General features: G+C 42.9%; 1 protein-coding gene across 7 annotated transcripts in view; it reads right to left on the reverse strand.

Annotated features, from left to right (window-relative positions):
* The window catches only part of DMD (dystrophin), a 1,782,468-nt gene that overhangs the window by 126,767 nt on the left and 1,641,162 nt on the right, over window positions 1–14,539 (reverse strand). For 4 of the 7 annotated variants that reach the window (XM_004689936.2, XM_004689937.2, XM_012730296.1 and 1 more), the window contains exon 1: window positions 3,929–4,061. The exons of the other annotated variants lie outside the window; for them this stretch is intronic. In XM_004689936.2, the coding sequence (XP_004689993.1) occupies window positions 3,929–3,948 (20 nt within the window). In that variant the 5' untranslated portion in view covers window positions 3,949–4,061. Of the gene's footprint in view, window positions 1–3,928; window positions 4,062–14,539 lie in introns of those variants that run through there. 7 annotated transcript variants of the gene reach the window in all.

Consider the following 14,539-nt stretch of genomic DNA (forward strand, 5'->3'; position numbering starts at 1 on the left):
CCTGCGTTTTTGAGCTCAGAGAGTGATTGTGCACCAATTCCCCACTCGAATGCTGAGCAAGGGAAGGTTACCTTCTACTGAGACCACGCTGCGTTTTGGCCTCAGTCATCTCATCTCCAAAGACTTTCCCTGTGTGAGCGCTAGGGAAAGAGGAAGGGAGGAGAGGGGGAAAGCACTGTGACCACATGTCAGTGCCCTTTTGACACAAACTGCGCAACAATAATGTCTCACGTCCAGGACACGTGGGAGGCCTGAGCCTCTTTCCTAGATGTGCAGGAAAATGGGTTTGAGCTGATAGACCTGACCAGACAGAGACAGAGAGAACCTTGCTGAAGAGCCACTGTCTGGAATGGACTGCAAATCAGAGGAACAGGGCAAGAAATGAACCTGTCCCCAATGCAATCTGACAAGGGAAAAAGAGAAACTTGCATGCAATTGACAGGAGAATCCTACAGAGAGTGAATGGGAGCTTCATCAACAGCCCTCGCTGCAAAAAAGGAAAGCCTCATGACGGTTGACATACCTACATTTCTACCTTTTTAAGAAATGAAGTGTGATGTGCTAAAAATCATGATAAGGATTTTAGCAATTACTTTTTAATCCACCAGTCCTTATCGAACTAAAACTTCCTTTTCTGGAAGACATCAGAAATCGAGCCCCCACTTTTATCCTCACCCCAATTGCACGTTACTAGAAACAAGTCCTTTCTAGATTTGCATTCTTCCATTCATCCTTTACGCTTGGGGGACTCGAATAACCTAGATAAATGAACTCACACAAATCCAGTGGCCAATCTTCTTTTACTTTCTCGTCCCCTCTAGTATTCAAGCCTTTTATTTTTAAACAAGGCAGAATAACTAGAAAAAGAGACTTACATTTCACCTTGTAAGTCTTAGTTTCACTTCAACTGAAAACCAGTATTAAATGAAAGAAGTAAGCTTGAGTGAGTGGGGAAAAAAGGCAAGGAATAAAGGGTGTGACTAATCATCAAAACCAGAAAAATAATCTTTCAATCATTTAATGCTCAAAGCGATAGCAACAGCTGAAATGACTTCAGATATTTTTGGTAACTATCTGATGAACCAAATATTCACTGTGTGTGGGTATTTTCGATCTGTGGTGAATCCAAAGCTCCCCAAATAGATAGGAAAGATGCATAGGAATTGGATAAAATGGTAAACACAAATCTACATAACTCACATCTATATTCTGCCTTCCAGGAGAAACCATCTTTGGGGCCTGTGATCAGAACAGATTTTACAGCTGTGTTTCTTACTCTGTGCCTATCTTGAAAAACTAGAACATTCGCTATTGCTCCATGAGAAGCAGCTCAGGTTTCCCTGGAATATACAGACAACATAGAAAAATATCCTGTGCTAGGGAGGTGGTGGTGGAAGGTTGTATGGGACTGTTTTCGGCAACTCTCTCTTTTTTTACATTTTACTTTTCACATGGGAAACCCCCTCCCCATATAGCATGCCCAGGCAGAAAGGACATTCTGAAACCTGTTCCTACATTAATGGGCCCATCTTTGTTCAGTATTCCTGAGAACAACGCTATTCAACCGTGATCCAAATTCCCAAGCACAGGAACAGAGACTGCTTTACACCCCCCCCCCACTCTGTACAATGCTCTTGAAAATCTTTTTTTTTTTTTTTTTCAAAATGTTACTGCTTTTGGCCCGGCTGTTTCCTAAGCCTGGCATTAGCTATGACTCCCTGAACGGCCTCCAAACTCTGACTTCTTCTCCTTAAGGTGTAGGAGCTCGAGTCATCTCGCCTCTTCCCTTTTATTTGAGGCCTCAATAGTAACTTGATGTCAATGAAAACAGAAAATCACTGGATGTGACAAAAGACAACACCTACTTGTCAATAAGAAGAAATTAAAGCATTACTCTACTGAGCACAGAGCTGACCTAATTTTCTACCATACAATTTAAATTTTCTCTCACCTTTTTTTAGTTTCAAGTGGTGTGCAAGGTTATTATAATGGCCTTAGAGCTGTGCCTGTTGTCAGTGCCGGAATAATCAGACTTATTGGAATTGCTTTTTTAGTTTCTTAAAAACAAACATTAAACACTTATAAAAAGTAACAAATTTCTACTGCTCTTGCCTGGGGAAATGACAGTTGCCTAATTAAAATAAGATTTCTTCTGCCACCACTGTTATTTGGTACTGAAAATATTCCAAACAGTTGCCTTAAAAAAAATACATTTCACTACTTCCCAGGGAAGAAACTAATCGCTATGTAGCGATATAAAAAGGTAGCATTCCCCTGTGACTTGCAGAGGATTAGAGTTTGGCTTCATATATAATCTGGAGTCCATTGATCCACACATACAAAATCATTCCCCTTTAATCTGGGGATCAGACTATTTTTCTAGAGGAACCTTGGCATTTGCATGCTGAATATTGAACTTGGCTTGCCTTGCTGGAACACTGGCAGGGTGGGAATGGGAAAATAGATCTAAAAGTTTCTGCTACTGTTGGGGGGGAGAGGTTTGGTTGGGTGGAGGTCAGTCGATATAAGCATCAGAAATTGTATTCTAGTCCCCATTCATTTTTTTCCTGGGATATATAACATTTGATTCTATTTGGCTCACGCCAGGGCAAAGATGATTGCCTGGGTGACTGTTCCAGCTGTTACTTGTCTTTCCTTCTATTTGCTTTTCAGGGCTTAACTCCTACCCACCCTCAACTTTGGCCAAAGCAATTTCACTTCAGGGTCGTGTCCAATCCAAGATCAAACAATGATGACTGAAACCAATTCCATGGTGATCAAGGGTCAGAGACCTTCCATATAACCCTGTTGTTTCATTTGTTCCTCTGTTCTCTAAGAGCAACCGTATCTTCCAAAGAGGGGATCTGGCAGCAGAAAATAAACAAAAAAAAAAAATCTGGGCAAAAGAGAAAGGGGGATGGGGGGGGGGGACAATAAGAGGCGCCAGGCATAAAAAAAAATCAGAGAGCCCAATAAGAGCTCGCTGGCCAAGAAAGAATGTAGATTTCAAAGACTTTGCTACCTAAGTTGGATGGGTTATTGTATGACAAAACATCTTATAATTAATAATATGCTCCCTCAAGCAACTAAATCCCTCATTTAAGCTTCAAACTTTGCTGCAAATTTAACAGAGATAAAGTGTGTTGCCCTATTCCTTGCCATGATCTGACTGGGAATGACAAAGTTGCTCCAAGATGAGCAGACACCTGGAGAAAAGCAAGAAGACACCCAGAAAAGCCTCCAAAATCAACCCAAGAGGGCAAAGAAATAATAATAATCATAATAAAAACCCTCAATCCTTTCCTCTAAGTCAAATTCCTGACTGTTGGGTTTTAATTTCTTTTTCTTTCTTTCCCCATTTCTGCAAGTTTGGGGGGGGGCGGGGGCCGGCGGGTGCAAACAGTAGAAAATGCAGCCAGGGAAATGTCAGTTGGAATCCTCGGAAGAAATCAGGCAGAAAGTTGACCTTTTGGCACTTGCAGTGCAATGGAAGGTAGAGTCCCGCACTCCCCTTCCTTCCAGAGGTCCAACACGGGCTTATTAGGAACAGCCCATCTTATTCACATCCACACGGAGAGCCCAGAGAGGAGGGGAAAAAACCCTCTCCCGCGGATGTCCCTGCACGGGAACGCACAGTCCCCTCTGGGTAAGACAAGAAACCAGCTTTTTCTCTCCAGCCGTCCCAGAGCCAGGGGCAGGAGCGCCCTCCAGCTCTGGGGGAGGGGGGCGAGAACCCCTGGGGTGGGGAGTGGGCGCACCTGCAGTGTCGCTATGGAGACCAGTGGGGAAGATTCTGGGATGCCCTGCTGCCCGGCGCCCCTGGTCCCGCCGCTTTGCCTGTCCAAGTTTTGGCCACCTCGGTCGTCCCTCCAGCTCGCGCCACAAGTGCAGGGATGGCTGCCATGGGAAGGGGCCCCAGTGCACTTACCCTTTGAGCTGTTCCCTCATGGCTGCAAGGGCTACGCGGTCTGGGAAAGGCGCTAGCGGAGGAGGAGGAGTGAGCTTCCCAGAGCCGCTGGGCTCCCTAAAGTCGAGCGCCACCGCCCAGGCTCGCAGCTGAAAGCACTGCGGTGGAGCCGGGCGGGCTGGCAGGCGGGAGGGCGGGGAGGGGGCGCTGCGGGCAGACAGGGCGGGGCCGGGCTGGCTCCGCCCCCACCTAGGGACCTGGGAACCCGGACTCCTAGAGACCTGGCAACCCCATCCTGGGAAAGGAAAAAGGAAAAGAAAGAAAGAAAGAGGAGGGGATTTAAGGTAGTCCCAGGAAGCTGGAAAGCACACAGGGCTCTGTCGGCACTCCCTTAAAACCGCCAGCAAGACTACTTGTTGCCTAAATAATAACTAGGTGCCAATGACCTCACCGCAGATAATTGAGTGTGTGGGTTCAGAGTTTTCTTTTTAGTGAATGAAAAGAGAAAAATCACGGGCATAACTCGCCCCCTCCCCCACTGGAGATTAAAGTGTGGAGCTGTAAAGACACGAAATTCAGGTTACACGCACCCTGCGCTAAAGGGTCTTTTTGAGAAAGAACGAACTCACTTCTTAAACGTGTGTGTGAGCGTGTCTGTGCTTCTGATACAAAGGTGGTTTTCGAAGTACAGTCCTGAAGGCAGCAGTATGAGCACGGCCTCCTAACTTCTTAGAAAGCCCCCAGCCCCACAGAATCAGAAACAGCACTGAAGCTTTCCAGCCTCGGGTATATAGACTCAAGACAAAGCAAAACAAACATACCAGCAATGGTGGGGTGCAGTTACATCTTCTCTTTGAGAAAAATCGAAAAAGAACCCATTGCCAATGGAACAGTATATTGGCAAAGTGATAGGGTCTGGGCAGGTCCAGTATTCTGACCTTAGAGCTTGGGATGTGATGATAAAAGTTAACGTGCACAATTATTTCAAGTTTGCAAATATTCTGCAAAGAACGCCTTCCTAGTGCAAGAACTCCCCACCCCCAACCTTCACAGAATACCTTTGCCTCCAAAGAGCATCTTAGGATAATTTCCCTGTGTGGTTTCATTAGCCCTTTGTCCAGTTATTTTGTTGCTGGCTTTTCTTTTTATCTTCTTTCAGCCATTTCCCTTTTCACTCAGTTCTGGGCGATTCAGTCCACTGCAGTTTACAGTTTCAAATACGTTGTCGCTTTTCTTTTTAAATATCCCTTTTTGTTGTTGCCTGACAATTTCTTCCCCCATAGAATGAGCTGAAAGGACTCTAGACTTCAATCTCCCTTTATGCTCCAGCAGGGCAAAAACAATGTATAGTAGCAAAAGGGAGTACAAACTTGCTTCATTACCCTTTGCAGAGTGAATAAAACTGTAAGCTTTATCACTGCCGACATGTCTGACTGGTGGAGGTCTGGCTGGTGTTGCTGTTTTAAACCAAACATGGTACTTCTTCTGGCATGTCTCAGAAATTGAGACATCAGTGCCTTCCTTCAGCGATTTTGAATTAGTGAGTTGTGGAAGCAGCTGCTGATGCGGTCTGAGGGGGGCAGGCTAGGATTCGGTTTGGGTTAGGTTGTGTCTTGGTCTCAGGAGATTCTAGCTAGGTCTGGCCCTAGCTTTGAATGGGGGGAGGGGAGGGCAGGACTACCCTTCCTGATGAAGAAGTCATAGCTGTTGTGATTAATCACTGATGTAATCTCTCTGTCAACGGAACAAATGGCTCAAGTATAGCTGATGTTTATTTCAATGGAAAACCAAACCTCCTAGTATGGGCCTTTTAAATATTAGAAATCAATCGAGTAAAGGTCTGCCACACCTGTGTGGCTAAGACATGCTGTTAATCTCTTCCCTTCTTAAGTGTTGCTTGCTTGTTTTACACTTTTAAAGTACCTGCTCAAGATTCAGGAGTTTCTGGTCTATTCCCTAAAACAGCAATGCTCAAATCTGTTTTCTCAGTGACCAAATAGAAAACTACTAGAATAACTCATTGAGGGGGGTGGGGAAGAATGGAAAATAAGAAATCACTACTGATTTTTTTCCCCTTAAATTTGACAGATGGCAATCCTCAAAAATACATCTTTTAAGTTCTTTTTTAGGCTGCAGTTATAGGCACTTGAAGACTTGTTCCCAAATCTTAGTGTTATTTTAGAAATTAAATGCTGAAAGTATGAAAGTATTATTAAGAAAAGGCATGGGCATCACAGCAACTGTTTTTGTTGTCAATTTTGGTTAGATTTTGAATTTTGATTATTAGGGAAGGCATTAGGAAAAGAACATTACAAAGATAAGACCATTATTTCAGCTTCATTTCAAATATAAATTATATGATGGGACCATGAGTCATCATATATGAATCGCTTATTTAGAGTAGCTATTATTATTACTGTTTTGATAAGAACCACAGACATGAAAGAAGCATATGGTTCTGTCACTGAAAGAAAACTTAAGTTGAAACCTTGACACCAGAAGCTACCTTGAGCTACTTGATAGCATGGCTAGAACAGGGCAGTGCAGGGGTTAGAACCAGGGAGGACGGCTGCAAGGCCCGGGGCGTCAGCCACTCTTAAACTGACTTGGAGGGAAATGGCTTCTTGTACTGTGAGCAGAAGAGCTGTATTTTCTGATGAGTACTCACAAGTGATCTCACTGTTGGCTGAGAGCAGAGAATACATTTGCTAGAAATAGGGGTAAGGAAGGAAAGAGATCAGATAAGGTCTAGAAGGCTATCCAGTAAATTGGTTCCACCCTAGCTCTAGTCCTTGAACCACTTAAAGGCTGTAGGTACTTAGAAAAATGAGGACCCCTCTGATCCACAGGGCTGTCCAGGCTACCCACCCACCCACCCATTCTCTGCTCCAGCTCTATCCTCTGCCTTTTGCTATGCTACCCTGCACCCCTGAGATTGTCTCTGGGGATGGAGTCAGACAGATATCTCTGGCCAGTTGGCTTCCTCTTGTTTTCAGCCAATGATGACAGGCCTCCAGCAGGCGCTCAAAGGGCAGGAGGCGGCTCCATTCGTTCCTTTTGGAGACACAAGTCTTTGCCTATCCCAATAGCATTCTCTGCGTTCCCTAAACCGTTCCCTCCCCTCACCCTGGTTTTCCCCCTACCTTGCCCAGACTTTTTGGTAAATAGCCTTTTCATGACACTCTCTTCAAGTACCACTTCTGAATGTACCATCTGTTTCTTTCAATGCCCTGACCTGACAGGATCCCATCCAGCAAAGCCACCCTCCGGGCACTGGATTGGATATGAAGTGGGAACTCCTGATGAAAGAGAAAGGAAACCCCACCTGTTGGAGCTGAAAAAAGAGACAGCCTTATTCATTGGCCAGATATTTCTGGAAGCCTCCTTAGTAGGTAGACCCTTTGTAAGCCCCAAAGGAACTTCTGGCAATTATGAATGGAACAGAAGCTGTGAAGGCAAACAGTCTATTCCTTCAAAGAACGTTAGTGAGCTGCTTCATCTTTGGGAGAGAATGTGGAGACAGAGATTAGCAAAGTAGGCAAGTTGAGGAGGACCTAGTGTGACAATCCTGAGTATGATCAGTGTCCTGAGATGGGTGTGTGTGTGGGGGGTACTTTCTTCAAAAGATGAATTTAAACATGAATCTGGTTCTGTCAGATGTATTTTTTTAGAAAAATAATTAAAGCAGTGGTATGGGGGTTAGATCACAAGAATCCAGAGTAGGGACCAGATCTAAGCTAATTGCGGCACCTGAAACATGACAGGGATGGAGAAATAAAAAACAAGGTGGAAATGACAGGCATCTGGGCTTATTGGCTCGGTGGTTGAACAGAAAGGAGACCTGGACCGCAGACCTGCAGCTTGGCTGCTCACTGGAGTCACAGAGGGGTGCTGATGTCCACATGCCTCCCATGAGATTCAGATTGTGTGTCCTCCCATGAGACTCAGGCTGAACCCATCTGGGTCACTGGGATATACGGATAAGGCCCTCCAAGCCACTCTAACATGCAGCCAAGGTTAAGGATCACTGTTCTTGGGTGACTCCTGATATGGGAGGAATACTCTTCACCAAGCCAAGAATCCAGGACGTGGGGGGCAGGTGTAGGCAGAAGAGAGCCAGGGAGAGACGATGAAGAATTCGGCCGTGCCTGTGCACAGTCTGGAGCGGCAGTGTGGCGTCAAAGTGTAACAGAGACAGCTCCATAAAAAGGGGAGGTACCATGCTCCCTGGCCCCTCACTTAATGAGGAGCATAGCTGAGGGGCCGGCAGAAGCTGCCTACAGGGAAGGCTGGTGGGCCCTAGAGACCCATAGAAGGAGGAGCGTGCGGAGAAGGCTGCCCTTGCCTTTCAGCTTTGAACATGCGCCAGGGACTTGGGGGACATGGAATGAGACACAGAGAGGAAAGTCATGCACAGACATCAGGAGGAGACACGTGGTGGGAGATCTGTGGGTGAGCGGTGCACAGGGAGGTTGACAGTGGCAGCCGTTATCCTGATCTGCCCTGGACTTTTGCTCCTCTCATCCTAGACATGATTGCTCTCTTCAGCTCCCTTCCTGTGGTTCCCTGCTAGAAAGGGCCTTAAGCTCAGCACAAATTTTTGGGCCTTCATGGCCACACCTCAGGCTGGCCCTGTTTGGCCGGACATCTGGCTGGGACCGCGTGGGTGACTTTGGTTGTTTTATTGAGAAATGATTATCCTTTCTTCTCTCTCTGCAAACTAACCTATTCAAGTTCTTTCACAGTAAGTAAGCCTTTTCTTTGTGCACACGGATGGCTAGACTACTTTGAAGCATGCAGGTTTAGGGGGCCCTTCACTTCACTCTCTGCACCAACAAGAGCAAAAGGATCCAGGAGGCAGATGACGGATAAGCCTGCGGCTCAGGGGGAGGCTGTCTGGGTAACAGGGCCTGTTCACTTCAAATGTCCACTGTAGGGCGATGGGTTTCAACAAGCCCAACTAGTCACAGATGTGAAGGGTCACGGCAAGGATTGGCCTGCTCCTGTCTACCACAGACATAACTTTTTCCTTCCTAGCAGGCTTGTGGTTTCAATGTTAGCCTACACTTACCCATCTCTCAATGAGGAGCAGAGAGGGAAAGTCTCAAGTTGGCACTGTTAGGCGCTGGACAGTGCCTGGGGACAGTCCTGAGGGACTCCACCAGCCTCTAGGGACCCTCTCAGTTCAAGAGCCTCTATCTAAATTGCTTTGTCCCTAACCGATCTTCAGCATAACCTGCATTATCTTATAAAAATCCATTTGGAGTATAGATATTGCTTCAATTAAGCACAATGCATATTTTATAGTAAAAGCTCAGCAGTTGGGTAATCAGTAAACATAAGGATTCCATGTTTCTCTTTGCATGGTGTGAATATTAGCCATGAACAGTGAATCAGAAGGCTAGTTAGGACAAGTACTGTGGTATACCAATTAAAATCCATCTAACAATCCCTTTAAATCAATCTGAAACCAGCATTTTCTGGATATAGGAAGATCCAGTCAGCTCACATTACCTAGTAATGGAGAGGCCTCTGCTTTCAGACACAGAGCCTTCACTCCCACACACTGGAGCCTATTTTTCCAGGCCCTTTCTCTGCAGGGAGGCAGAGTAAGCTGGCTGAGGCAAGTCCTCTGAGCCAGCTGCCACCTCAACCAGAGATTTCACCACACAGGTTCTAGATTAAGCCAAAGTCAGCTTCACTCGCAGGCGGTTTTCCTTTAATAGTATTTTTCAAGGCTTCTCAGAGCTACCTCAATCAAACTGAACACCTAAAAAGATGGTAAGTTTAGCATTTTCACTAAAATAAAGCCACACTTCATTCACCTCACAGGCCAGTGTGGGCTTCATGGAAAGAAATCTGTGTAGCTACTAGCCTGCCAGCTATAGCTACCCCTTGGAAGGGAAGCAGCACCACCTCCTGCTAAAAATGGATTGCTGGTTAAGGTGGTTCAAGCAGATCTGACCACACTGTTCCTGGTCCACCTTAACGACAGCCCAGAGCTGTAACTATTTCTCTGCCTTTCCCAAGCCCTTGTGCCAAACAACAGCAATTTCAAAAGTAGGCAGAAATTCTGACACTCTGCATAATCTGCCTTCTTTTTCAGCTACAAATAAGGCTTTGTATTCGATTAGACTCACAGCAGGTGAAAACCCCAATTAGTGGATTCATTCTGGGGCCTCTTTCTACCTTCCTCCCACATATACCACAGTTAAAACAAAATAAGTCTTCTCTCAGATCACAAATAAGTTAACCCTTTGATCCACCCAATCAAGTCATTTACCACCAGAAGAATTTTCACTGGAAAAAGGGAAGACTTGGAAAGATTTGTCCTTCTTGACTTCAGGGTGGGGGTTCTGGAAAATTTTATTTTCCCAGATTTTATGGTTTTCTTCAAATTCACAAATACTCAGATTTTCTGATCAATCTAGAAATTACACTTTTTCTTTCTACCTGAAAACTTACAAAGTCAATATTATCTCAAGAATGATTAATGGACAGTCTGCTGCAAGAGAATTATTGTGAAGTGATGTTCTTATTTTGGTGTATCTGAGGTGAGAGAAAATATTAAATTTTAGTTTAAAAAGTATTCTCTGGCCTTAGGAAGTACACAGAGTCTATATTTCATACTTTGTAAATATTTGTTTGTCAAAGGAAATTCATCATTGAACAAGGATAGAGGTTTGGTTTGAACATCGCCCCCCCCCCCAACAAAAAGCAAGACAGCTTTAGTTCTTAGAGTGATTTACTTATACTTTGTCAATTGCTTCTCTGGAAATAATTCACAAGCCAGCTTTATTTATGAGCATGTGATTAAAAAAGAGCAGTTTTGTCTTTTTTAATTGTTTCAGTCCTGTCACTTTTCCTGAAACAAGTCATAGGACTTATTATCCACGAGAAAATACTGCACATATATCAAATAGTAACATGGCTTTTAGAAGTAGTCATCTGTTACTGTCAGAGATTCGTTTAATTTTGACGCTTTTTAATTAAAATGCAAGATTCTATATACATGCCTGCCTAAATTACCCCTTTCTGAAATATCTGAATTTCATAAAAAAAAGTTAAATGCTAATATAGCCATTTTTAATACTTACAACTTGGTTCTGGAGATTTGGAAAAAAGTAAACAAAGGAATTACCAGCCAATTAAGCGAACAAGGAAGTCACCCTGTATTGAACTAGATAAGGAAAATCTAATATTCAAATACTCTGAATGAAGAGACCATTTTTTTTCCCTTTGAGATGAGTATCTACCAGAATCAAAAACAGCATCTTAATCTTCAGCCAGTGTTGCCTGTGTATTCCAGCAGAAACTGGGGCTAACACGTCTAGATTGACTGGGCCCCTAAGTGGCCAGTCATTTAACCCCTGTTGATTCATCTATAAATTTGGGATAATGCTGCACAGGCCAGAGTAAGGGTCAAATGACCTAAAGACTGGGAAGGCGATTTGAAAGTTGGGGAACAGTACCATAATGCAAAGGAGCCTGTCCGGAAGATGGAATTTCTTAAAGAGACAACCCCAAATGCCCAGAATACTATCAGAAACATCACGATGGGCCCTTCCTGGTGGCACAACAGGTTCAAATGCAGCACTGTGAAGCTCTCCTCAGCCACTGCAGCAGGAGTTCCATCCCTAGCCAGGGAGCTGACCCACATGGCCCGGCAGACATCTCCGGTCTTGCCCACTGCTCCCCTCAGCAGTGTACATCGTTAGTCTGCCTGTTCTGCTCCCCACTCTGGTGAAGCCTCTCATCACCCCCCATACCTATGGCCTGTACCCCAGTTCTTGATACATAAATAAATCTTAAAAAAAAAAAGAAACAGCATGAAATGAATTCAGCACTCAATCTAACTTTTCATTTTTCGACTGCTGCTGTATGAGGGAAAAAGAGAAGTCTGAGAGCTTGTCTTCTTTCTTTAGCAATTTGTTAGAAGACCCTTTCCTCTCTTTTTTTTTTTCATTATATATTTAGAGAGGAAGTAAGTGGGTAAAATAAGACTTGGTGGGGGGTTGGGGAAGGGAGTAAGAAAAATCAGTCACCAGGAGCCTGAGATCAGAGTAAACTTCCCATCATCTGCTATCATACTTTGGGGATGAGGTTAAAATATAGATACAATTCACACACCTTAAAAGATATATTCCCATTCATACTGCCAGAGTGGAATCCTGGAGTAGAGGAAGAACAAATGACTATTTCTTTAAGGGGGAAAGATCCCTTAAAACCTGTTCAAGGGAACAGCTCATATGTGGCAGGAATTCTCTACGATTGACAGGAATTCATAAAAGGGGAAATGAAGGTGAAACAAATGTTACCAATTACTGATTTAGCAAGAGCTGAATCTTCTACTCTAACTCTAGTTTGTTTGTCAAGGCACTTGTTTGAAGATTAAAGGAAACTTGAATGCATAGAATTCTGATAACTCTTCCAGTATCCAAGAACATTTTTTTCATGGGCTGTACTAGACTAAGATTCTCTATTAACTACCACACCATAAGCATTGCTTTAAATGACTACGAGTTTGGCATATTTACAGAAGATTTGCATATATTCTTGCTTATCTATCAAACTTCTCATTCTTCCTTAAGTCAGGAAAAAATGGGGAGTGTTTGGAGGATGGATGAGGACAATATAAATATCTCAATACTGTAAACAGATTTCTCTACTAGGGGAACCCAAACATGAGCTTGATTATTAAGGAATTCACAATCTCTTGGGAGTGAGAGGAGGGATGATGATGCTCATAAATGACAAACACAATAGCAATAACTTGTGGATCCAGAATTAGGAAAATCGGGGAAAAAAGCAAAAAATTGACCTCTTGGGATTAGCAAACATTTCAATTAAGAGCTAACTAGGCTTAAACCACCAGATTTCGTGAATGTTTGTTAGTATTTGAAGAAAGCAAGCAAGTTTCTTAAGTCAACTATGTGAGCTAATCTTTGATATTAGTACATTAACAAAGGTGTATTTTTTTCATGGTAACCACTGCTCTGTAATGATATCTGATTATACTTTCTGGAAGTCAAAAATTGTACTGGGCCAATATTGGACTTTTTATCTCAGGAAGACAAACACACATTACATACTACTGTCTCCAAATCACATGCTTAAGTTATTATCAAGACTATTGCATAGGAATCTACATTCTCACAGCTTGACCTACTTTCATCCCTTAGAAGCCAGAGAGAAGTGGAAGCTTCTTCTCACATGAGGGATAGAGAAGGAAAAATTTGTTAACACCTATACTTTTGAATATCTTCCTTTAAAAGTAGGATTAAATTTGGAGCAGGAACAAGCAAGCATGGTGAAGAGGGTATTCATCAGAATGGGAACGGAAGCTAAGGAGACCATGTTTCAATAGTTCAGTTAAGAGTGAATGAAGGCCTGAATGAAGAAAGCAGTGCTGGTGTAAAGGTTGAATTCAAGGTTTGTTATGGGATAGAATCAATGCCACATTTCGAAGGCTGCAGGAAAGGAGGACTGTATTTTTTTTTATATGGTATCATCAGTTAGGGATCCATATGTGTGCACTACTACTATGTAAGTATCCTTTACATTGTTCCATAAAGGCTTTAGGGAAACTTATAAGAATATATAAATTTGATAAATACATTTCAGTTTTAAGGTAACATAAAAATAAAACATTAAGAAGGAAGGAAAAGTTAGATCACACAATTGAACATGAGAAGGCTCACTAAAGTCAATTAAAATTACTAACATTTAGAATGAAAAAGACAAACAATACAAAAATGTTGGAAAGGATGTGGAGCAACTAGAATGCTCACACTTTGCTAATAGGAATGTAAAATAGCCACATCGTAAAGTGGCAAAACGCACAAATGATGAATAGGGGCATACACTTTGATCTAGAAATTGCATTCCTTGATAGACTTCCAAAAGTGATGCATGCATATTATTAACCCAGTGATCCACTTTAGAACGATCACAGCATTATCCTTTGCACCAAATATTCACCAACAGTAGATGAGAAATCCAGGTGGAATATTATACACACATTGGAATATTTACACGGAGGAATATTATACAGCAACGAGAGTGGACAACTTCATACAACTGTATGGGTGAATCAGAGTTTTAGCAAGTCAGACAGAAGAGAGTACATATGGTATGATTTCATTTATATAAAGCACAAAACTGGGACAGATCAATTTATGGTGTTCAAACAAGATAGCAGTTATCGTTGGTAGGGGGTAATGGTTGGAATGGGGCCCAAGGGAACTCCTGGGGACTGGTACTCTGTTTCCTGATCTATATACTAGTTATATGGGTATTTTCAGATTGTGAAAAATCCATTGTGCTGTACATTTAAGATTAAAACTTTTCTGTATGTCAAATATATTTCAATGACATTTTTTAAAGGGGGTATAATTTGGCTGTGTGCTTTCTGGATGCCAAAGCAAAAGAAAAATTATTAAGAGGAATTTGACTGATTTCACTATTTGGATTACTGATGAGGGGGAAATAACCTAATTCTTTACATGCAACAAAGCAAAATCTAAATTCTGTGCTTAGATCAGAATGAAATGACTATACAACTTTTCAGATGGGACACACTGTATGACGTCAATTTTCAGCAAATTACCTGCAGTAGATGTCTTTACAGTG

This window comes from Condylura cristata, unplaced genomic scaffold (assembly GCF_000260355.1).
Source record: "Condylura cristata isolate star-nosed mole 26May11 unplaced genomic scaffold, ConCri1.0 scaffold00027, whole genome shotgun sequence".
Lineage (NCBI taxonomy): Eukaryota > Metazoa > Chordata > Mammalia > Eulipotyphla > Talpidae > Condylura > Condylura cristata.